This window comes from Eumetopias jubatus, unplaced genomic scaffold, assembly GCF_037043125.1.
Source record: "Eumetopias jubatus isolate StellerSeaLion01/CBP00866 unplaced genomic scaffold, mEumJub1_p1.0 scaffold_4, whole genome shotgun sequence".
Lineage (NCBI taxonomy): Eukaryota > Metazoa > Chordata > Mammalia > Carnivora > Otariidae > Eumetopias > Eumetopias jubatus.
In genome coordinates this window covers 101,457,194-101,482,905 of record NW_028274810.1, presented here as the reverse complement: position 1 = coordinate 101,482,905, position 25,712 = coordinate 101,457,194, and the positions used below count along the sequence as shown (strand labels likewise).

The window sequence follows — 25,712 nt, the reverse complement described above, 5'->3', positions numbered from 1 at the left end:
TTAGAGAGTAGAGCCCCACCGTTCACCCCTTGTTGGCGCTCACCGTCACCGCAAACCATAATCAGGGGCTGCTTTAAGTTCTAGGGGGCAGGAGCGCCCGGGTGGCTCAGTTGGTTAAGCGTCTGCCTTCGGCTCAGGTCATGGTCCCAGGGTCCTGGGATCGAGCCCCGCATCGGGCTCCCCGCTCAGCGGGGGAGTCCGCTTCTCTCCCTCTGCCCCTCCCCCCTCTCACATGCACGCACTCATTTTCTCTCTCAAAATCTGAAAAAAAAAAAAAAAAAAATTCTAGAGGGCAGAGGATATGCTCACCTCCCAGGACCTAGAATGTGGTTGGTATTCCCCAGCGAATGTCTGTGGAACCCACTCCCCCAAGCCCATTTCTTCGTCTGTAAAGTGTCCAAAATAATACCTGTCAAGGCATAGTGACCATGTATGTGAGAGAGTCCATGCGCGGACCAGCTGCAGTTGTTTATATGCAGTTGTCACAGATTAATTCCCTATCGTGGGTATCAGGACGCCCCTGCCCCCATTCTACCCAAGGGCAGAGATGTTGAAGAACCTCCCCAACTCATAATTAGGCGGAGGTAGAGGTGGACTCCCAGCCCTGCTCACTGACCTCCGCCCCCTCCCTCTTGACTCTGGAGGATACCAAGCACATGCAGGGGCTCAGTCAAGGTCATGGAGAGCTTCACCCTTGCCCGGGAGCCTGTGGACGGGCGAGAGTGGCTGGGTTTTGGCCACAGGGTCCAGGAGAGGGGAGAGCTGAGCACAGGGCCCCACGGCGCTGGAGAGGGGCCCTCACATGCAGCGGCTCGGCTTCCTCCTGCATCCAGAAGCTGTGAGCACGGCTGTCCTCCCCGTGAGAGGCCTGGGCAGGCTGGGCTTCCTCTGGTGGCCTCACACCAGACAAGAAGCAGAGCTTCCCAAAGGGCCCACAGCAACCCGGACCTAATCCTGAAACTCAGTCACAGCAAGCCTGTATGAGAGCTGATTTCTTCCATATGCTCCCCCTGAGGGGAGGGCCCCTCTCCAGGTGGCACCTGTTTGGACAGTAACACCCCAGCATCAGTTCAGGTCCCTTCTCTCAACTGTTAAAGGTGAAAACAAAGAGCCCGCTTTCACTGTGCATGTGTTAAGATTCAGTATCAATCGCTCAAATTACTTTTATTTTAGGGAATGACAGTAAACTTCAAGCATTTAGGAAGCTGTCAAAAATCTTCCCTTGTGCTTAGAGATGGCAATGCTTGTCAACGTACTTGAGACATCAACTTTTAGAAGAGCTTAGGCAAGAAACATTGTTAACGGTGTCATAAATAGTATTATAACTTTATTAAAATGAAAAGACAATATTCAAAATAATGCAACAAAAATGAATAAAATCCTTTGTCCAACACTGTACACATAATGCAGAAATCAGTGCATTTTTCTAAAGCATGTCTTACCCTTCATTTAGTTCATACTAAAATATAAGCTTTAAATAGCTCAAATAATATCATTCAGCAGTTTAAACTGTAAACAGCTTGTTTAACTGTTAAGAGAACATTGTAGTAATGTACCTCTGTTAGTGAGCACCTTCTCCTTTGTGCTTATCTATACAAGATCCATACATCGAAGCACGTGGAAACCCCAGCGCATGCTGTGGGTCTCACTGAATCCAGGTGAAGCAGCCAGCCGGGAGAGTCTCAAAAGCAGGAAGATGCTGATGTGACCTGTGCTATTAAGACATACTGCTCTATTGGTCAGAAGTGTTTTACTTAAAAAGCAAACAATCCCGGGGAAATACTGAATAGGAACCAGCAACACAAGGCCAGCTTGTGTTGTATTTGTTTATTAATACAGTCTAAAAACAAAACAAAACAAAAAACCCCAAAAAAACCCAACACAAAAACCCAACACACGCCCCCCAGTGACTCTCAGTCACACGGCTGTTTCTCGATTGCGTAGAACTGACATCACGAACACGGGCGAACGGTCTGCTTTCCCGCGGGAGTCGAACGTGCCCTCCCATTGCGGCTGCGAGGCCTGCACCACAACGGGCCATGTTAGCGGGCAGAACGGAGCAGAATTGTCAGGAAAAATGGCTTACGGATTCTGGGATCTTCTCACTTCTCGAGGTGTGAGACACGCGTGCACAGGGGGGAAGCCGGCTGCCCAGCGCACTGCCAACCTCCCCTCATCAGAGCAGGAGCAAAACCTGGAGGGACCCAGGCCTCGGGGAGATTTGTGAACTGGGCAGGTGGAGCCACGGGACGGACGGACAGACGGACGTGCGCCCTGCCCCTGGGGGCACAGACTGCTTGCAGAAATAAAGGAGACAGAAGAACTTCATGGGCCCGAGAGCCAGACCCTTTCCAACTAAGCAAAAACGGGTTTTTTGTTTTGTTTTATGATTCCGATCTAAACAATACTGTGTTTTCTTCCATTTGCTCAATTTTCGGTCAGGAGTCGTCCTCCAGCTTGTATTATCATTCTGAATACATGTTACTCTAAGGTAGCAACTAACTGGTTACCCTGCGACTATGGCCTGAGGTTGCCCCACAGGCTTCTACAGGTCTCTAACGTATACACATGTCAGAGGTTCCCCAGCCTTCCCTCCCCACCTGCACAGCTTTACATTCCGGGCTGAAACAGACTTTTCTCCAACGCCAACAAAATCAGGGCTTCTCAGCACGAGCGTGCCCCACGGCTGCTGACCCTCTCTCTCTCTAACATGGAGGGTTCGACTCTTTTATGCTGCAATCTGAAACATTTCCCTGTGAACTGCAACCGAATGGGGAAGTGGCCTGAGAACCGTTTGCTCCCAGGGAGCCCCTGCTGAACCGCGCGACCCCAGAGCCTAAGGAGAAACCACATAGGACAGATGTTTGCGCTTCACATGGCCACCTGGATCCAGTTTTGTTTTCGAGTCCAGCTTGTCTGCGGCTGAGACGGCACTGCGGTCAGCACACAGGGGCTGGGTTTGGGTGCTTGAGTTTGTTTCTTCTGCTTCCCGAAAGAACTTTTCGTATTTGTCCAGGTACGGTGGTCTCTCAGGTAGTAGGTAATAATGTGTCGAGCTAACCTTCTTCCCATTTTCAATAATGGGCAGAATGCAAGGAACCTTATTGGCAGATCCTTCGCTGTTCTGTCTTTGCAGGGCTTTGCTGCTGACGTACTTGGGATCAGGGGCAAAGCTCTGCGTAGGGGGCATGACCCCATTGAGGTAAGACGGGAGGCTTTTGGGGCTGGGTGTGCGGGAGTTACTCCGGGATAAAGGTTCTCTGGGTGGTACTTTGGGAGGCCTATCTTCATCACTGTAGGTGCTCGAAGTAACTTCTGCTGACCACCTTCTATAATCTGGCTTCACTGGCCTCGGAGGTATGGGGACCCTGGGGGGCACCTCAGGTTTGTCTTCATCGGAGTTCGGAGAAGCTCTGTGTATGTAGCTGGATATCCTTATGGCTGGCTTATTAAAGGATCCAGCTGGTCCTGAATGAGACCTTCTTAGTCTTCGGTGGGTCTGAGGTGGAGGAGGATTAGAATTCTGCACCCCTCCATTTTGGTCAGGGGCCTGGCTGAGATCTGCTGCAGAGACAGCCGGGGTATCGAAATATGCGTAGTTGATCTGTCCACACCCACGGAAGCTTCGCCTGCCGGGAACATCATATTTGAAGCCAGAGAGCGTACAGTCTTCTAAGAGGAAGTCCGTGTCTGAGCTGGTGAGGAATTCTACCTCGCAGTCTGTCTCGTCCAGAGAGAGGTCTTCTGAGATGGGCAGCGGCGGGAGGGGCCTGGAGCCCCGCTCACAGACAGCCGCGCAGGGGAAGGGGGACGGGGGGTTCTTTATGGGGGTGAGCGGAGGAGGAGAAGCACAGACCCCGTTCACTGACAGTTTCTTAAAACCACACACGACTCGCTCCTCTTCACGCTGCCCCGAGTCTTCGCCCGGGGGAATGATAAGAGGGGCCAGGCTGGGCTTCTGAGCGGGGCCGTTTTCTGCAAAGTGGCTGCCGTTCTTCGGACCAGATGTCGCCGCGTGCCCTAGAACGAACGAGAGGGGTGAGTAAAAGGCCTGCGCGTGTGCACAGCGCTCTCCCCCAGCCCCTTGAGGCCGAGCCCGGCTACCCGGGTGCCCCCGGCTCTCTGCTAAGGCAGCTCACACCTGATGGCTGCCGCCCTGAGAACACCCAGGGGACAGCCACAGGTGTAATTAGGGGCCAGAAGATAGCTAATGCACATGATCTGGTTCAAAGAGCAAGTTATCTCTTCCATCTCCCTCGGACATGTGTGCGGGGCACGCCCACACATCTCGGCAGGTTTTGTGACATGTGCAAAATTTGCAGACGACGAGCAGCGTATAATTTCCGTGACAACCGCACCACACCAGCCCGGCCGGGTAAGAGATGCGGCGACAAGAGGCAGGCAGGGTGTGAGTGAGGCGACACCGGGTCCGCACTGTTAGTGCCAACGTGACGTCAGGAGAGTTTTGACCTGCTTGCAATGTGCTAAATGCTCCTGACAAAAATCTAAGCAACACAGTGCCCACGTCTGAAGTGCCAGGCGGCCCATCACACACCTTCCTAAGTATTTTATCCACATGGACACTACTTGATCTCCCTCGGATGCATACCCGATACTCGTAAGGGAGATGAGATCTCACCCGAGGTCCCTAAAAGTTAAATGTGGATCAGAGCTGGGATCAGAATTCACTGACTATGAGAGATCACACTTCCACAACTAGGTCTCTTCCGGGCATCGGTGACTCAGGATGAGGGCAGGGTGGCTCAAGAGCCGGGCACGGTTCTCTTCAGAACCTGCTGCCACCAGGGGTCAGGCTCCTGCTGGGAACGGCTCCGGTGGCTTCCTCACTTCAGCAGGGTGCTGGAGGACCAGCCAGGACCAGCCGGGGCCATCCCCATCCCCACGGCCAACTGGCTCCTCAGACACTAGCCCCGCTTGGATTTCCGGACACATACCAAGAGATGTTAGGTGCTCCTGAGCCGTAGAGTTGAGGCTGTAGGCCATGGTGATTGGGTCAATGTTCAAAAAGTGACTGAAAGGAAAGGAAAAACATTTTGGTCATAAACAAGGAGCCAACCTATTCTCCATCTCATTTTAACATGACGGGCCTGGAGATCTCAGGGCCATTCTGTCCTGCGCTTACTTTTCAAACTCACTGCGGCCGCCCCAGCAGGTCCTCACGGTCCTCATGGCTTGGCCATCATGCAGAAATCCAGTTTTTAATGGGACTCTAATCTCCTGAGCAGCAACTCCTGCCGTGGACATGGTGTCTTACTCTGGGAGGTCTCCACACTTGTGAGGCCTAGGGATCTGTTGTCAACCAGTAGCTTGCATTCCCTGTTGGCGGGGGAGGGGCAGAGAAGAGATGAGAGAATAAACAATTCAGAAATACCCACACAGAGCTAATATCAGAGAACTTGGGGGCATGTGGGACAGAAAACTTTAGTTATAGAACGTTCACTTGATCCCGAACTTTTGGCATGAACTCATCCTTACTTCTCATGACGGTACTTAAAACATAGACACTGAGAACAATTTTTTGGGGGGGGGGGTTGGATACTAATCAAAGCTCTTAGATGTTTTCGGCAAAGTAAGGAATAATCCACGGCGAGCAAAAGCAGATCTCCCACTGCAGCCTGACAAATCCTGCTCACTTGCCAAAGTGCACACAGTTCTCTAGCCTCCTATGAACCGACCTTCCAGAGTGTGGCCGTAGTGGGCAAGGAGCTCCCGGTCCCCCAAGCCAGTAGGGTCATTTCACAGATTACTGTACTCAGACCTGCAGAACCAACATTCACTAGAACCCAACGCTTCAACGGAACAGGAGATCATACGCTGGCAGGGGATCACCCCAGGGCCTAGCATTTGTTTGGATTCTGTAGTTCAGGGTTGGCCCTGGGAGGACAAATTCTCCAGTTACCACCTATTTGAGAATAAAGAAATAGATATGAAGATCCCAATTTCCATTATTCTGTAAAAATCAAGTTCTGCAAGGTTGCGGGCTTCAGCAGGGGCCATGGACAGCTTCCTCCTCCCTTTGAAAGACAAACTTAAAGGCACATTCTTCACATTCTCCTGTACGAAGTGCCTCGTGATTCATGCCTCCCTGCAAGGCACAGATGACAAAGGCTAAAGTAAGTGCCCTTTTCTTAATCTAGTAGTTCCCCAGCGTGAGGACCCTCTACCTCATCAGATGGTCTGCATCTGGGGTCAACCAGTAGCTCAACCCACACCTTGTTGCTAGAGGTGTTCATTACCATCCATCTCCGCTTTCTTTGAACCTTCATGCCTCCTTAGTGTTAAGTTGAAGCTTTTCTTCTTTCAGACACCAGGACATGATCTGTCAACTCTCTGTGTAACACTGACCCCTTCTGGGATGAGCACAGATGCTTCCTAACGCTCTCTCACGCTCTCCCCAAGCATGCGCGCAGCCACCCAGGGCCAGGCGGTGTGCTGAGGACTGGGAGGCGACACAGAGGAGACATGCATGCTGGGGGATGGGGGAGGGGGTACAGAGGTCATCTGTTTTATGGACAGATCTGTCACCCACTAAACTGGGAGTCCAGGAAAGAGGCTAGGTCCCAATCATTAATCGTCACTACCTGAAACATAGCAAGGGCTCAAGGACTGAGCGCGTGCTGAATGAACGACTATAAGTTACCATCTCATTACCACCACCATCAGGATCAACTGAACGTATGCCGTGAATCCAGCACGGGGTCTTTTTTTTAGCTACAGATCTAAACAACACTCTGCAAGTGCTTACTGTTTGTTTTTCATGCAAAAACAGCAACGTTTCAGTGATAAAGCGAAGACAGACCATTAGTGATCCTGGCTTTTTACTCTCCCAAAGTCAGCTGCCTCTGATCCATAAGGCAGAGACGTAAATAGGTGTCAAATATTATTTCAAATAGTCAAGCGTTCTCCTGTGATCAGTCTCTCAACGATAAATGATGAAGAACAGGGGAAAGAAACCCCACCATTTTAGAAATTTTAAGTTATTGGGAGATGTCTTTATTTTTTATTTCTGGTCTTCAGACGTTTGAGAAGAAACCCACGTGTTTTTACTTTACCTGGATTAAGGAAAGCTACAGAAAATTAAAAACAAAAAACCAAAAACCCAAAACATTTTTAGAACACACTGCTCGGCACCCCCTCTGGGTACCTGGCCTGGTGGTATGTGGCGCCCCACCCCCCAGCACCCTACAAGCACGGGCAAGACCACAGGGAAAGTATCTGTGGTGATGTAAAAAAACGAAAAGCCAAGCTAGGAAGGAGAATATGGTATTTAAGTAGTTTGAAAGCACACGTTTGGAGATCGCTCATCCAGATTACAGAAAAATGCTGCGGGGGATTCTGGAGGCCCAACCCCCACCTGTCTGCAGGCCAGCAAGTGCTCCTCATAATTACTGCGTGTCAGCCTCCTAATGCCATCTAAATCTTAGCTTTCAACAGAATGATTGTGTAACTATCGCCTCTGCTGGAATGGCCTCGGAATTCTAAACTCACATTTCGGTGGCCCCTTAAAATTATGTATGCATTCTAGAAAGTTATTTTTTATTCATTGTTTCCATCACCTACTTGTTAGCTTTCTTCAGAAAAAAAATTTTTTTTAGTATAAAAAGAATTGTGTTCACTAAGCCAGCTCACTTCTGACCACAATAGTGTCTTTGTGTATTCATAGAAGGTGACCTGCCTCTACATCTCAATGGGGAATTGTGAATGGGACGTGTTATGAAACTGTCCGAACTTCCTACTTGCTTGCATGGGAGAAGCTGAGGAGGGAAACATAACTGCATATTCTCTTCTGGAAAATAACTTCCAACTATAGGCTCAGGGAGGGGGACCTGCCGTAGGTTTGGAAGCAAACGTTTTTGGCGTGTTCCTGGGAATGCCAGCTGAGGCAGGAAGCCACCTGCAACTCTTCCACGCCTCTCTCAAAACGCCCCAAGTCTGCAGTGTGTACCCTCTTGGGGCGGGGGGGGGGGAGGGGGCGGAAGGAGAATCAACCCGGCCAACCTCAAGTTAAAAAGAAACCCACCACTCCAGTGAAATTTCACTAATGCTGCAGTGTTTCAAATGTTGTTTCTGTGTAAACCGTAAAGCCAGCTCTACCTGACAATTCATAGGAAACCAACTGCAAAACAGCCCTATGTGGGGAAGTTAGTCAGTATCTCTCAGCACAAGATGGCATTGTTATGAAATGCAAACTATGAGAGCGAATGTGGACCCAGGCAGCATGATGTCAAACAGGATCGGAATGACCTTGGGCAAAAGAACTTCCCCAAAATTCATCAACTAATCTTTGGCCTTTTCAGTGTGTCAAAAATGCAGTTAAGGGGCGCCTGGATGGCTCAGTTGTTAAGCGTCTGCCTTCGGCTCAGGTCATGATCCCAGGCTCTGGGGATGGAGCCCCACATGGGCTCCCTGCTCCGCGGGAAGCCTGCTTCTCCCTCTCCCACTCCCCCTGCTTGTGTTCTCACTCTCTTGCTGTGTCTCTCTCTGTCAAATAAATAAATAAAATCTTTAAAAAAAAAATGCAGTTAAATACCAATCCCAGATGGGAACTGTTTCCTACTAACCTCAATTTTTTTGAAAACTTCAAGACAAAAAATAATATCCCCTAAAACCATCTGTTTCTTGCTGCTGTCCTCTGATTTGCTCTCCTTGCAACGTCCCCTTCCCCACCCCGCTCCTTGAGTTTGGATCCACTTCTATGGCTTCACCTCTGCGTAGACAGCTCCTCAATCTCCTGAGTCTCCACTCCAGCCCTGGCTCAAGCTTTCACTTTGCATTTCCTATTGTCTGGTGATTATCTTTCCACTTGGATGGCCCTCTGGTATCTGCAATGCTACAAACCAAACTCCTGTCACTTACTTCACACCCCCTCCCCCTTCCCAAACCAGTTCAGGGTCTGTGAAGATCCCACTTCTCCTACAGGCACCATTTTTAATAACCTGAGTTGCGACAGATGCACATTCAATCGCCCAGTTCCATAGCCTATTTCTACACTGCTTCTCAAACCTCTCTTCCTTCCGTTCACGGGCACCGCTCTGCCCTGGGTCTGAAAATACCTAAGCTGCCCTACACACCAGTACCAGATCCATATTCCTGAACTGCAGTGCAAATTCAGATCTTCCACTGCTCAAAAATCTTCCAACGCTTCTAAAGAAAAGCTCTACAGGCTGGCCTTAAGGCCTCTCTAACAAGGCAGGCCCTGATCCACCTTCTTCAAGCTCTTCCTTCTCTTTCCCCCTCATCTCTGTTAGAATGCACCTTTTCCTTGGAGGCCATCTGTCACACCACCTTGTCCACTACCTGGCTCCCTGCTGAAAAGCCAGCGCGGGTCCCCATGTTCTTGGGTTATTTCGTGCCATGCCCCGATTTCTTGCCCATCCTCCAAATTTTTTGGGACAGGCCTTCTTTTCCTCCCCTACCGTGTAGATCCTGGCATCATTCGCTTCTGATATTTACTAACCAGATATTGAGAAAATACTCCTCTCACTTTTAAAAAAAGTAATGACATGACAGACTCACGTGTCCTGTAAATCAGTGAAGAACTAAGGGATAAACCTAATGTGGGTGGACACATCCCGATGATAATGTGACAAGTTTAGGTAAATAGCAGGCAAAGGATTTTCCATTACATTCCTTTCCAAGATCTAAAGTGGACAGTTTGCAGACTGGGTAAAAACTCTAAGCTTAAGTGGTTAACAGTGTAACTTTCTAAATTGGTTTCTATTACTGTACATTCACTTAAGCAACCAGGGGAGAGCTTTCTGAAAATAATGAATTTCACCCTCTCTTCCACACTGTGCCTTCTGCACCTACTGTTTTTGTGGCTAAATTTAAGGTCACTTTCCTTAAAGAAAACAAAAAAGGCTACCCCAAAAAGCATACCATAGATGCTTTATTAAGGTGAAATCACATGCCTTTAGAATGAGGAAAGTCACTTTGAAACTTTTTTTTTTTTTTAAACCAGGCTACCTTAAGACAGTAACCTAGATGTGCTTACCTTCCAGCAGATCTCATTAATAAATCTCAAAAGCAATCCACAAGAGGAGGAGGGGCACATTTTTGTCATACAACTCATCCAGTTCTGCCCAGCGCTTCCTTATTTAAAAGTGTGATGTAATTTCCTTCTTTCAATCTGGTTTTAGAACCTGATTTCTGTTTATTCAGGGTGATAAATGGTCTTTTCAACCTTATTTAACAACTACCTACATGACTATTTCCTTACCGATAGAGACAGAAGATAATCCTATTCAAAGCCAAGATTTGTAAAAAGAAACTGATTTCGGAACGTGACAAATTCCATGATTTTATTTTTTATTAAAAAAAAAATTTTCTTTTTAATTCCATGGTTTTAGATTCTCCCCACATAAACCACCATCTGCATGTTTATCTTCAGTCTTAAAGTGCCTAAAGTAATCACCTTTGAGAATATTAAAAACAAAACAAAATCCCATCATTTTTATTGTGTTAGTGTCTAAAGCACTGGCAGCCAAGCTATTCGACACACTGAACACTGAGTGTGGCTGTTTTACCGAATTTTAACTTTTACTAAGAACACGAGAGGGCGCCTGGGTGGCTCAGTCGTTAAGCGTCTGCCTTCAGCTCGGGTCATGGTCCCAGGGTCCTGGGATCGAGCCCCGCATCTGGCTCCCTGCTCGGCGGGAAGCCTGCTTCTCCCTCTCCCACTCCCCCTGCTTGTGTTCCCTCTCTCGCTGTGTCTCTCTCTGTCAAATAAGTAAAATCTTTAAAAAAAAAAAAAAAAAAAAAAAGAACACGAGAAGACTCACTGATGTAACACTCACATTCAGGTAACACATTCAGTGTCTATGACATCCAGTGTTGCATGACCGAAGTTTACTTACTGAGCAAAGGACTCTTCGCAATCAAAAGCCCTAATTCAGGGTTCTTCTCAGATTTCACTGTTAACAGACCATGCTCTGGGGGTAGGGAGTGAAGGGCGAGGCGGGCAGGAATGTCCTTCACACTCCCCCTGCTACCAGAGGAAGCATAAATAGCCTTCAGAATAAAAGCATAGAGGACTTCACCTTTTATATTAAGTCACTGAAATGCTCCTGCATGAATTCAAGGTCAACGTGACGGCTTCAGGACCCCCGGCAACGCAGCTCTGCGGGGTGAGGATGGACATTTTGTCCCCCGCGGCATCCATCCTCCCTTCAGCGGGCCACATAACGGCCCACTTGTAGGTGGTAAAAACTGAGGCAATAAGGAAAATAATTTATCTTCAGCCTGTCAAAAGCAAAGCTGAGTGACATAATTTCTTGAATAATTCAGAGTATTTTCTAGCTGAGTACTTTAAGAAATGGCAAACTAACAAAAAACCTATTCGTTCCATAGCCATCGTCATCAATAGCCTTTTGATTCACTTGGTGTCCTACACGGCCTTCGTGCAGGGGCAGAAGTATACCGCAGCGGGGATGCAGTCTCTTGTCCTTTGTACTGTCCCTACAGACGCTAGCATCAGTAGCAACACACACACGGGATGGGAAAATATCATTCCTTTTAGACATACACATAATAGATTTCCAAATGGAAAAAATATGTGGGTTCTATTCTAATCTTAACGACAAGGAGCACAATGGTCCAATGATGGGAAGGGAGTCTTTAAAACTTGAAATTTACTTAATGAGCACTGGAGTCACCCAATGGGTAACTCCAGATTGTTACAAGGAACGTAAAACCTGTACAAAAAATAAACTAATTCTTGGAAACTTATCCGACAAGCATTGTTCTAAGTGATTTATATGTATAATTTATTTAATCCTCTTAACAACCCTGTGGGGCGGGTTACTATTATGACCCTCATTTACAGATGAGGGACCAGAGGCACACCAAGTTAAGTCACTTGTTCCCGGTCAATGGTGGGTGCTAGAGACTTTAAGCCAGGCTCTCACCACACCACCCGGCCTCTCCGAGCCCCTCAGGCTCCTAACTGGGAGTAAGATCTGACCCACTACAAGGCTTGTGTTTAAGTGTGGCTCAGACAGACTTTTCTGGGGATTTGCTGCTTGGTAATAGTTTTTTTTGGGTAACCTTAGACTATGAAAGTTCCTGTTTTACTTCAACTCCTTCAGATCCTCCTGTGAAAGTTATTAATTGCAGATTTGGCCTATGTATCCTCTGGAAGGGTGGGTTAAGGTGTCAATTTTATATTCTGTGACTACTTCAAGCAATTCTTTTGAAGCCCTCAATCTTTGAGAATACACTGGCAGCCCACCATTACACAACCCGTTACAACATGATACTTGGTATCACGCATATCTGTCTTCCCCCGTAAAAGGGGTCCCCACATACACCCAACGGGCCTCAATCTCGCAGCATGGATCCTGGCAATGGTGTTACAATGAGGATCCATTTTCAAGTCTGGAATTTAATAGTAGAGTATCTTGCATTTGTAAAGCACTCTACAAATTACAAAGCACTTTCTGACACAGCATCTCACCTGATCCCCACCACATCCCTCTAAGAGGAGGCAGGGATATAACACTCTGCGTTTTGCAGATGAGGATGTGAGGCCAAACATTTTCTGTGAGCAGAAAGGCCAGTGAGGCTCTTCTGCTCTCTGACCCAGCATCCCCTGCCACACTTTCACTCCTGTCCTCTCCACTGTCTCTTCATTCTAGGCAAAAACCTCACTTCTTTCTTTTCCTTTTTTTAAAAAAAAGATTTTATTTATTTTAGAGACAGAAAGAGAGCATGAGGAAGGGGCGGGGCAGAGGGAGAGAGAGAATCTCAAGCAGCCTCCCCGCTGCTGAGTGTGGAGCCCGAGGGGAGGGGGAGACTCGATCTCCTGACCCCGAAATCAGGAGTCAGACACTTAACTGACTGAGCCACCCAGGCACCCGAACCTCACTTCTCTAATGTTCTAATTTATCAGTAGGAAAACTGAAGCAGGGATGGCCAAGCGAAATGCTCAAGACCTCAGTGCAAGCCCATTGCAGAGATAGGAACTGGAGCTCCATGCACAGGGTTTCACCCACAAATTCTTAGAGGGCAAGGATGAGTTATTTCCACAAATGGTTCTCAAGTGCTTACTCTGGGGTAGATCCTATGGTAGTGAAAGAGACGCAGCTGCTGCCTGAGAAAGCCTCAATTTAATGAGGAGACAAGAAGCAATTTCAGATTGTGATAACTTCCCCCAGGAGGACAGAGTGGGGAGGCCGGATTGACAAGGGTAGTTAGGGGAGACCTCCCTGAGGTGACTTTTTTAAACTGAAATTTAATGACGAAAAGGAGGCAGCCATGAGAAGAATCAGAAGAGCATTCCACTCAGAGGGAATAAAATACAGATTATTTTAAATAATCTGTACCTGGACAGGTTTCATATTCTGTGGGTCTTCAAGAAGAGCATCAATGTCTTCTCATCCTTACCCACCTACTGCTTCCCCTGAAATGCTGAACCACGGCACTGTGGAGCGGAAAAGGAGTAAAACTCATGCAGCCAGAGCCCCATATTTTACAAATGCATTCACTGAGGCCTGGAAGATTCACCTCTTAGTAATACTGCCCCATTTTACAGTATGAGGAATTGGGTTAAAGTTATCAACAATGATTCCAAATTGCAGAATCCTTTTCCCCTTCTGAAGTCTGAGTCCCACACTAACTTTTCCCTACCTTAAAGCAAATTTCTCTATTATGCTAATAACTAACATTCAGAACCGTGAACTCACCAGTTTTATCCACCTTTACAGAGCATGTGTTTATGCTGTGCGGGTACAGCTGGATGTTGTTTGTCTAGTATCTAGTAGGTTATTCCTTAGCGTTCATGAAGCATGGCCAAACACCAGCACCAAAAGATGCAAAAGGAACCCTGATGATGAGGTACCAATTCAAATTTATTGAGATTAAAAGCAGAGCTGTTTCTCTGGCAGAGGGAGCTGATGACATTCAAATTCCTGGAATTACCCTTGGCACCACCTTCCCCTCCTCTGCTCACCTTTCTAAAGCAACCTGATGGTATGCAGACATTCAGGTCAGTTTCAAGCATGTTAGATTGTACCTGTAATTTAGGCAACTTGCTTTTAAAAGCTACCATTAGTATTAGCTGAAAGGGAGTATTATCCCGTTCAACTTCTGAGGAGCAGCAGTTAAGAGTTATTTCCAAACAAAAACCCAAGTCTACAGTATAATTAAATCTCACAGAAAGAGTGACCAGTAGCTATTGTGGACTGAAAGGAGGAAAAACAATTCACTGAAACAGTAATTTTACGTATCTGTCGAAAATATGAATAATTTAGACATTCCATAACAGCCATAAAAAAAGATTTGCTTTCCACCCTTATCAGTGACTGATCCAATCCTGCTGAGCTTTAAGATGTAAAATATGCTTCCATGCCATTATTTACCAACCATCAACTGTGTGCAAGGCTGCGCAAGACAGAAGCTTACAAGTAAGAGTTCCTGCCCTTAAGGAGTTTACAATCTAATATACGTCAGGTTATATACTGTTAGCCCAGGACCTCTATCACTTATTAGTCAGTATCCACTGAGACATGCAGCTGAAAATAAACCTCTGTGTGAAGTGAAGAAACTGACAAATGGCATCTGAAGTTCAGGCTAAAAGCTGTATGTATTTCTCTTCAAATCGGCAAATATCTGGAAAAGATAGCAGTACATACCGGTAACCAGTCATAGCACAATTAAGCCAACTTTTATTCTGTCTTTGCAAAATTTGGTCCATTGCTGAAATTGGTACCTGGCCTCCTGTCTTTGGTCTGTTTAAGTAAAACTTTGCTGAAAACTGTGTGATTACAGAAATGGGGGGAAAAACAGACGTGGTATGGTGAATGTTTCAGTATCCCAACAAACACATACCCTTTGCATTCTTACAGATTTATAAAAGCTGAAAACCGTGCGGAATACTGTTCTTCAGGGGAAGAAAAAAGGCATTTTAACCTCACCTTTCTTCACCTCTGACAGTTGCTTAGAAACCAGTCCGGCCCTACCTGTGTTGCAGGTGTACCTAAAGTCACCAACACATCTCTTTTAAAGCTACAGTCTATTCTGACTGCACTTAAGTTTATGACTAACAATCTATTCATATTTTTTTATCAGGTAAGAGACTGGTTCCTTTCAAGCAATGACGAAATCCCAATAAAGACTTTGCAAGCACCAATACAGCACCAATCATGGTTAAGAAGTCATCTAATTTGTACGAGGCTGTGATATACATATAAATACACACGCACCTACACACGAGAAAACACCCAATAAGCAGTCACGTTCCGAACACAGAATTCTGCAGTTCCAATTCCTTCGGAAACAGTATTTAGGACGTTCCGACCAAAAGATCGCGTTTCTGAGAGACAAGAGTAAGAGGGGCTCGGAACTACTCCGTGGAATTCAAGGACCCTAACCGGGGACGACCGCCGTCGCCGAGGGACCGAGCAGAGGGACCGCGGGCCGGCCATCCCCCAGCACAACCTTCGGGACGGGGCTGACGGACGCACGGTGCGCGCCGGGGCAGCGCAGCCCCATTGTGGAAGGGAGGACGCTGAGGCCGCCGCCAGCCTCACGGGCGCAGGACCCCGGCGGCCGCTCCCGAAGCCCAGGCCCCCGCGCAGCGCCCCCGAACCGGCCCCTCCCCCCGACGCCCCGTCCGTTCGTCTGTCCGTCCGTCCCGGGAGACTCCGCGTCGCGGCGACCCTCTCCGCGCCCCGGGGACCCGCCCAGCGTCGGGAGTCGCCCGCAGCCCGGCGCAGGGGCCCGGCAGGGGCGCGGACGCGGAGCGGCGCCGCTCTCCCCACCCCACCCCACCCCCGGCCCGCAGGCCCCTTACCCCTGCGGAGCCGCGGCTGCCCCACGGCGCCCTCCCGCGCATGTCCGTCCCGGCTGGCTCAGCGCCGCGGGCTCAGGGGCCCGGACACCGCGCAGGCGCCTCGCCACTCGCTGGCCGCCTCTCTCCGACTGCGCTCCCCGCTCGCACTCGGCCGCGGTCTGCGCGGCAGCCGACGCCGCAATATATAGCGAGCAGGGCGGCCGTGACGTCGACGCTCGGCGCCCCGCCTCTCCCGCTCAGCCAGTCCCGGCCGCGCGCCGCTTAAAGGGGCGATGCCGCCGCCCAGGCGCTGGCGTGGGGTCCACCGGCGTCGCGCGGCCCAGCGGGGATGCGGCCTTTGTCTCTGAGGGAACCATTTCTGGGCCTCGGCGGCCTCCGCGCCTCGGCTCTGTCGGATCCGAGCAGCAGCTGCTGAGCCCCCAGAATCCTGATGGTTGCGTTTTTTTTCCCAAGTGTGGGGGCAGCTCGGCCTCGGCCCGCGTTCCGCCCAAACTAAAGGGGACGCCGAGGGTCGCGCAGGGTTTCCCGTAGTTTCCTGGCCCCGGCGGGGTTTGATGGGTGTAACCGGGTCCGCCGCCGCGTGGAGGGTGGAGGACGCCTGGGCCGAGGCCGTTAGAGCCTCTGCGGGCAGGAGGCCCGGGCACCAGGAGGCCTGCGGGCCGAGGCGTGGGAGGGACAGCAGGGGACGGCATGGACAGAGTGGGGCGTGGACGGACAGTGTGGGACAGCAAGAGGCATCGAGGGACAGAGGTGCACAGTGTGGGGCAGAGCGCGACAGCATGGGGCAGGGTGAGACCGTGAGAGGCGGTGAGGCCACCCTGCTGAGGGCCTTTCATGGCAACGCCGAACGCGGGTCTGCCCAGCCACCTCTCCTCTGACCACACGTTTGAAAATCAAGGCCAGTGTCTGGCGGCACTTGATCTGCCCAGGGCAGCCCCCGGGCTTCCATAAGGAGCAGCCCCAGCCGCAACCTGGCCTCTCCCTCCCTTTCCGATCTGGCGTTTACGCATTAGACCCACGCAGCTCTCAGCATCTCCGGGCGTCCGGGCAGCCGGTGATGCCCAAGGACAAAACACCCAAAAGCCTGCGGGAGGAGGCTTCTCCCCGCAACGGTGATGCAACTTAGGCTTATAGTTTAACCGTAAAATAAATAATACAAATGATAACAAACCAAGAGTAACTAAAGTAAGAAAAAAAGCAAACAGACAGAAACCCTCCAGTTTTAACCTGAATGGTACTCTCTATTAAGTAGAGGCCACAGACCTCCGGCTGACCTCCTTAGTCTTGTAGAGCCCCTCCTTGGTTTCAGCAATTGTGCCTGAGAGTGACACATTTAGCACTACCTAATTGGGGTGGTTTAACATATGGAATGAGATTCTGACCTCATTTTCAGGTTAACTATTAACTTACGCACTCCATGAAATGATTTGCCATTTCTCCCCTATTGTTTACTTACATTCTTTTTAAATTTAATTCAAAGACCTAATTTTGAATTCAATGCCTTCACACACACACACACACACACACACACACACACACCCCTGAAGGGTTTCTTTGCCCCCTTTCAGTTGCAAGATAAACAGGTGTTTAGCAGAGAGCTCTACTCTCCTTTCCGGTCTTTCTGATGGGCTCCTTCTGGCCTACAGGGGCTCTTGGGTCATTTTCATGCTTGTGCTACTTACCAACAATTCAGTTATTCCATCTGTTAACTTATGTTCTTATTGCCCTTTCATTTAGTATTATTTTAGGATGATGGAAATTCGTCACAGCTCTTTGCTGGTTTTCTTAACCAAATTCAGTTTTTTGATTCACAGAAAAATCTATCCAGATTGTTTTCCCCCATTTTGGTTTCATTTATGTTTAAGACTTACCCATATGCTGTTATCAGCGTACCAAAAGGACCAGCCTGAGAACTTGCCAGAGAACGTCTTTTCAGACCCAACAGTGCAGCATTTACTGAATGGGGACCTAGATGAGCTCAGGTTTCATTCAGAAGGAACCCTCGTCATGCTATTTCAAGCCACTACAATACAGTTGTAATTTGTGCTTTGGCCTTACTGGCATGCTTATTGGCATTCCCCTATCCGTTACCAGTGATAATGACCAGAGCAACCATCAAACACAGCCCTTCTTTAGAGAAAGAAGATCAATAGGATAATCGCTGTATGTTTGTGAGCTGTATGGTGTGCTGTTTTGGTAAATTATCAAAAATCATAAAATCACACGAGTAATATACGATTAGTCCATTTTTTTCTTCCGATCTATTTTAAACCAGCAAAATCAACATCTTGATTTTTTTCATTTTGGGGGAGAAAACAGAGTTGATATCGTCCTGAATTTTGCTTACAATTATGTTCATGTAATATAGCTCTCAGCTTTGGCTGAATTACATGAATAGACTTTCACCCTGCAAATCTTTTACCTAATAGTCTACTAGTGATATTTTGTAATAACATGGTCATGTCAATGATATTGTAGAATATTTGGGGAAGAGTTTAAAAGGAAAATGGCAAGCAGCTTGAAATAGTATTAGCATATTGTGTTCATCAAATGATCATTCATTGACTTTTAACGATTAGAACACTAGACTAGAGATTTAGAGTAAAAATATTCTCTTTGTACCGAACCTAACTTGTTTTAAATTGTCTCCAGTAAGAGAGAAGGTTAAGGTCAATTTTTTTTTTTTTTTACATCTCTCACAGTCTATTTAATTTGGATGCACTTCCCAGGGAATATAATTAGCTGATTATTTTTTAATTAAAAAAACTAAACATAATATCTAAAATGTTAGACTTATATCACATTGACTCAGATTGTCCCTTTGCACTTGCCCATTTTTCAGTGTGAGAGGAAGCTGTCCTTGGAGTAAGAACAAGGAGAGGCTCTGGGTCAGAAACTGTAGAATCACAGACACTGCTTTTCTAAAGACATTGTTCCTTTTCCTCCTGTCTAACAATACCACAAGTCGCGTGTAAGCAAGAACATGCTGGACAGGGGCCTTACAACCTTTCCAAAATTATATTTGAATATTATTGAGTCCTGCAGAGGAGGGTACACATTTTGGTGTTTATTCTTCTTGATTATAGATGGTTTTGTGTTTCTATGTTGTTTATAAAGAAATAAGTGAGACACTTTCTGAATCACTCTCTTAGTTCTAGAGCATTTACTTTTGTCTACTCATGATATAAATGTGACTATGCACTTTTTTTTAAGTGAGACACTTTCTGAATCACCCTCTTAGTTCTAGAGCATTTACTTTTGTCTACTCATGATATAAATGTGACTATGCACTTTTTTTTTTACTAATTTATAGCTAACTGTGCAATAAAGAATACATGACAATGGAAGAATTGCATTTCTTAGAGGTCATTTGTTAGTATGCCACTTTATGATTTGGAGCCGTCCAGGCACAGATATATGTTTATATATCCAATAGCCTTTGTGGGTTACTGCAAAACATCCATGCTGGTAAGAGCTGAGATTCATTCACGAAGGGCACTGCAGCCCAAGGAAGTCTCTCTCCATTGAGCTTCCAACTGTAGCAGCCATTTGAAAAATTGCCTAGAAAAAGATTTCTTTACAACTTCCATTTTTCCCTTCTGTAGTTAGGGATACTCCTCTCCCTTCCTAGATTTTCCCCTTAAAAAAAAAAGAGAGAGAGAGAGGGAGATAAAAGGAAAAACATATGTGCAGTATACTCAGCCTGTGAGGCTACCTTTTTCTTAGTACGAGTCTTAGAGAGGCTATTTGTATAGTTGCTTATTTTTAAATGGAACCACTTTTCATGGACTTCATTCTCCCTTAAGAAACTTTGATGCTATTTGGTGATTATTGTATTTTCCAGTTCTAGCCCATTTCTGGAACTTAGAACTATTAGAAACTTTTTAGTGTCCAATAGGCGCATTAATTGAATACGTGGATGTTTGCAAGATAGTGTTTTTCAGGTTTCTTTTAAACGTGAATCTGATTTTATCTTCAAAGTTTAACATTACATTCCCCTCCCAGTAAATGCCGCATTTCCTATTAGCTGGCCAGTAGGGTGCGCTCTAGTCCCTTGCCAGATAAATAAATTAATAAATATTAATAAATTAATTAAAATATTAATGTAAACCCTTCATTAAGAGATTTCAGAAATCTATTTCATTCCTTCACTGCCACCAACACGGATGAGGTATGTTGATATAGAGACAAGCGAATCGCTCAGCATACACAACGTACATGGAGAGTGAAACTGTTCCATTAAAAGAAAAATGTGAGAGGTTTACTTCTTTGGATTTAATTCCAAAATAATTTGCTATTATCTTACCAGATCGATCCCTTGGTGACAGGTATTTTCTTTTGTTCTGGGTGGAATGAGAATAAGAGATCTGATGCGGTGAAGAAGAGCCCAGGCTCTGGGCTTACATCCTAACTTTTTCACCAGCTGAGTGATTCAAGCACTTACTTCACCTTTTGTAAGACAGTGATAGTACTGGTACCTACTCCACAAGGTCCTGGGCCAGAGAAATGAGATTGTATGTGGGAAAGTGTTCAGGACATAGTGTGGCCCCAGTCAGCGTTCAAGAACAATATCTGTTTTTGTCATTATTGCTATGTTCTCACTGTGATTGCTGGTAACATACTCGTTGAGAGATTTTTGAACACCTTTCTTTGCAAGATTCCAAAATTCTCTACTGCTTATTAGTATACATGATTTAATTTGGGAGGTTGTTTCGTTAAATTCCAGGAGCATAAATGATTTATAAGATAAAGTGTCTTACTTGATCCGCAGTATTTCCACTTAAGGGGCTATAAAAGCTTAAGCCAAAGAAAAGGATCTGCCATAGTGAAATTTCAGGCACTAGCAATCCTTGGGGAAATACCCTAGGGGTGGGAAGAATCTCAGCATCTCTGAAGGGAGGGTAACAAGTAGCCACAAATCTATGAGCACCTTCTTGTAAACCCATACTCATAAACATCCACAGGCATGTATCCTTTTTTAAAAAAGATTTTATTTATTCGAGAGAGAATGAGCACACAAGTGGGGGGAGAGGCAGAGGGAGAGGGAGAAGCAGACTCCCCACTGAGCAGGGAGGCAGATGTGGGGCTCCATCCCAGGACCCTGAGATCATGACCTGAACTGAAGGCAGACGCTTAACCATCTAAGCCACCCAGGTGCTCTGGCATGTGTCCTTTTGGAAAAATAGATTTAGTTTGTACATAAACTTAAAGTCCCTGCAGAACTTCTGAATATGAACGGCTTTACTATTTTCTCTGTAATGCAAGGACAAGGGGATATGCCCAGTGATTAGGTACAGTAGCATTGTGAGAACTCAGTGAATGGCAACACTTCTCGCAGTTTTACCTTTATTCATTCATTCACTCATTCATTCATTCACCAATCAATATTTATTGAACTCCTACTATGTGCCAATCCATGCTAAGTACTGGGCACTGAGCCAGAGAAACGTTCAGAGAATGTGGGGTGGTGGGGATTATAGACAAGCACACAGGAAACCTAACTGATATAAAAATGCAAAAGAGTCTTCATAGCAAGACTGTCGATTCTTCCTCCTTAAAAAACTTCGAGACTCAAATAGACTCTTTGAACCCATATTTTCACTAGCTCTACGCTAAGGAAATAAGTAAAGCTTTCCACCCAAGCTGTTTGATGCAGTGTCGTTCATAATAGTGAACAACTGGCCTGTTAGTAGGATGATCGGCACGTAAAATATCGAATATCTATTCAGCTATTAAAAATGATGCTTATGCAGATTTTGTAATTAGGAATAATAATAACTAATAACAGCTAAAGCTTTTATAGCATTTACTAGGAAGTGGACTCTGTTCTAGGGCTTTACTTATATGAGTTAATTAAACCTTCACAGAACCCTGTGAAGTCCATGCTGTTACTATGCCCAGTTTATGACTGAGGTGAAGTAATATGCCCAAGGTTACAAAGCTGGTAACTGTGGGTTTAAACTGAGGCAGTTACTTTCAAGCACCACAAATTCTTCCATTATCCGCTTGGTGTAAAAAAGGAATATGAAATTGAAAATATGAAGTACCTATCCTCATGTTATCAGGACAGAAAAATCCAACTCAAATTCATTTAAAAAAAAAAAGGGAATTCAGTGCCTCAGTCATGGACAAGTCTCAGGGTGTGTGGCTGTATGCACTGCTTTATCCAGGTGCTCAATGTCATCCACATCAGGACTTTCTCTCACTTTTGGCTTTGTTCTATTTTGTAGTGACTTCATCTTGAGGTTCTTCAGTGGCATAATGGCTGCCGGTGTCTCTGAGGCAAGATGGCTGCCAGCAAACTCTGGATCATGTAATTAAAAAAAAAAAAAAAAGCTTATTTAATGTTTCGAACAAAAACTGTGGGCCTGAGTCTCATTAGTTCAAACAGAGGGGCAGGGAATGAGTGTTCTGAGTGGCCAAGCCCGAGTGTGAGCTCCCCGTGGGAACCATGGGTAGAATCAGCTCCACCCGAAGAACATCAACTTGAGGCAGAGGAGGTGGTGGTCTCCTCCTGTCAAAGTGGACAATTGACCAGGAGGAAAGGGAAATGGATGTTTTTGGTATACACTGAGTCCACAACAACAATTTTCTTGTCTATCAGATAAACATTTAGCACGGTAATTTACAAATACCTCGAAGTTTTCTGTTCTTTGACCTTGATGACACTACACAGTCACACATTTTTGGCGTCCCTCCGCAGTCCTCCTCAGCCTTCTAGTCTTCTCTTCCTAAGATGCTTCACTGCAGGCACCCTCTGGAGCTCTATTTGTTTCTAACTTAGCCATCTCATTCAATTCCTGGACTTTTATTATCACCTCTATATGAATTGTGCCAAAATCTACTTGTAGCCCTATCTTCTTTCCTGGCTTTTAATTCCACACTTTTGGTTTCTTACAACTGCTTCCCCCTTGGATATTTGTTGCAGATTGGCTTCCTTGGGAAGCAGGCTTTGGGATGGAGGATAATTTATTAGAGTTCGCTTTTGGAATCTATTGAAGGGAGGAAGAAGGAGCAGATTTGGGCAGAAGGAGAAGTTGAGCTGTGAAGCAGGCCAAAGATAGGCCTTAGCTGATCTTATGGAAAGCTTTGGAGCTGGATTGGCCCTCCAGAGGTATCCCAACTTGCGCAAGGGAGCTGTGTCTTTATTCCTTCCACCCCCTTTGGCCAGTCATTGCATGTGGGTTGCCCTTGGGAGGAAGAGTAATTTTGGGCAAAGCAGTTTTTGTTTTGTTCACCTGAGACACTCTCTAAGGAGGGTTGACAGGTAAGGACTATTTTCTGGCATCAGTCATAGAAGTATGAGGTCTAATCCCAGAGGTAAGACTTCCAGCCCTCAAGGGGGATCTGGGTAGCTCATTATAGCTTCCTTTGGTTCTCTCTGGCTGTTGGTCTATTCTCCTTCACTCTATTCTGGTAATTTTGTTGACATTTTTACTTAGCTATTTTGAGGCTATGTTATTAGGTGCATATAAGTTTAGAACTGTTAAACCTGTCTGGTAAATTGAACATTCTCTTAATATATAATGAGCCTCTACTAGTAATAGCTTTTGCTTTAAAGTTTGTTTTGTTTGGTATTGCTGTAGTCACACTGGCTTTATTTAGTTTGTACTTTGGTGAATCTTTTTTCAAAATTTTCTTTTTCATCTTTGAGTTTCCTTAAGTTTTAGGGGTGTCTTGTAAAAAGCACAGAGCTAGTTTGTTGTTGTTGTTTTTTAATTTGTCTTCTAACTGGAGAGTTTAGTTCACTTTTATCTATTGTGATTACTGATATATTTACTGATAATTATCATTTATTTTTATCACATAACTCTGTACCTTCTATTTGTCTGGCTCTAAGGAGTTTCTTTTTTCTTCTTTCTTGTTTTTTGGGTAGTTGTTACATTATTATTATTATCTTTTCTTTCTGTTTTTAAAGCCTTTCTTTTTATTTTTAAAGATTTTACTCATTTATTTGAGAGAGAGAGAGAGACAGCACGCACGAGAGGGTGGGGGGAAGGGCAGAAGAAAATGGAGGGGGAGAAGCAGATTCCCTGCTGAGCAGGGCTGGATCCCAGGACCCTGAGCCAAAGGCATATTTTGTTTTTTTTAAAGATTTTATTTATTTATTTATTTGACAGAGAGATAGAGAGCACAAGTAGGCAGAGCGGCAGGCAGAGGGAGAGGGAGAAGCAGGCTCTCCGCTGAGCAGGGAGCCTGATGCAGGCCTTGATCCCAGGACCCCAGGATCATGACCTGAGCCGAAGGCAGAGGCTTAACCCACTGAGCCACCCAGGTGCCCCTAAGGCCTTTCTTTTTGTTGGTGCATTGCAGTTTACTTATAATTGGTCTGTGGAAGTTCTTTCATTTATATCTGAGGATTGCTGGATTTCATTAGTTCTAGAAAATTGTCAGGTATTATTTCTGTTACCTCTATTGTACATTCCCCATTCTTTTTTCTCTTTCTATAACTTTGATTAGGTGAGTAATAGACCTTTTTACTTTGTCCTTTGTGTATCTTAACTCTTTTGTACTTTCTGTTTTTGTCTCTCTGTGTTGGATTTTGTGTAATTTTTTCAGATCTATCTTCCAGTTTGTTATTACTTTCCATCTGTATCTGCTACTTTAACATTAATTGACTTTACAATATCAATTATTATATTTATCATTTTTCAATGTTTTCTTTGGTTGATCTTGAATATGGTTGGTCATTTTTGATCATTTCTTTTCTTTGGTGATATCTTCTTTTATTTCTTTTTTTTTTTAGATTTTTAAAATTTATTTGAGAGAGAGAGCATGAGAGGGGGAGGATCAGAGGGAGAAGCAGACTCCCTGCTGAGCAGGGAGCCTGATGTGGGACTCGATCCTGGAGTCCCAGGATTGTGACCTGAGTTGAAGGCAGTCGCTTAACCAACTGAGCCACCCAGGTGCCCTCTTCTTTTATTTTGTATAGTAAATACTATAGTCTAGTAAACATAATATTTTATATTGGTACCTAATAATTCTAATATCTGCAGTTTTGTGGGTCTACTCCTGATGTTTGTTTTTTTCCGCTTAGTTTGACTTTTACTAACTTATTTACTCATGCATTTACTCATACTCATTGCTTTTTGATTTAAAGCTTATATTTTTTGAAGCTTTATCTGTGGGAATTCAAAGATTGGTCTTTGTTTATGCTAGACACCAAGAGGCACTACCGAGCCAGGATTACTTGAATAAACTGAATTTTTGGCTTAGGGTTTTTTGGACTCCCACACAGATAATGTGGGTTCTGACATGTATGAAGATGGGCTAATGGCAAAGAAATTTTCAGGGGAAATTTTTTTTTTTATTTCCATCACAGCCAAGATAGGCAAGTTAGTATCCTCTCCATCTCTCTCTTCAGAACAAACATTTTCCTAATCCATCTACTGGAAGTGTCACCTTTTAGGGTCCCAACTTTTTGTAGTCTTTTCTATGGCTTCCTGCTCTATGCAGATACCTGGCTTTGTCTCCCAAATCCCACAGACCCAACCCATTAAAACCCAAGGCCAGGAGTCAGCAAACTTTTTCTGCATAAATATTTCAGGCTTTGCAGGTCATCTGGTCTCTGTTGCAACTACTCAGGTCTGCCATTATAGCCTGAAATAAGCCATCGACAATACATAAATGAATGGATGTGGCTGTGTTCCAATAAAACTTTACTTACAAAAGCAAATGGCTAGCTAGATGTGGCCCGTGGGCTGTAGTTTGCTGACCCCCTGCTCGTGACCATCAGGAGTTGGCAGATGGCAACTTCATCATTTTCTTACTCATTTGGAGTCATGCTTTCTCCTATGTCAGGTCTCTGAGGATTTCACCTACTATTTTGCCAGTCCAGTCATGTATTTATAAAGATGTTTTCAAATATTTTGCTTGCAGTTGAGTTGCTCTGCAACCGGGA

The 25,712-nt window shown here is 45.7% G+C and overlaps 1 protein-coding gene across 1 annotated transcript; it reads right to left on the bottom strand.

The window, feature by feature from the left end:
* Positions 1 to 1,307: 1,307 nt before the first annotated feature.
* Positions 1,308 to 15,954, bottom strand: ERRFI1 (ERBB receptor feedback inhibitor 1). Its single transcript, XM_028108479.2, has 4 exons — positions 15,812 to 15,954; positions 5,144 to 5,337; positions 4,956 to 5,032; positions 1,308 to 4,020 (listed from the first exon to the last, which is right to left on the bottom strand). Exons 2-4 carry the CDS (start codon positions 5,263 to 5,265, stop codon positions 2,837 to 2,839), a joined length of 1,383 nt encoding a protein of 460 aa, XP_027964280.1. The 5' UTR covers positions 5,266 to 5,337; positions 15,812 to 15,954; the 3' UTR covers positions 1,308 to 2,836.
* Positions 15,955 to 25,712: the final 9,758 nt, after the last annotated feature.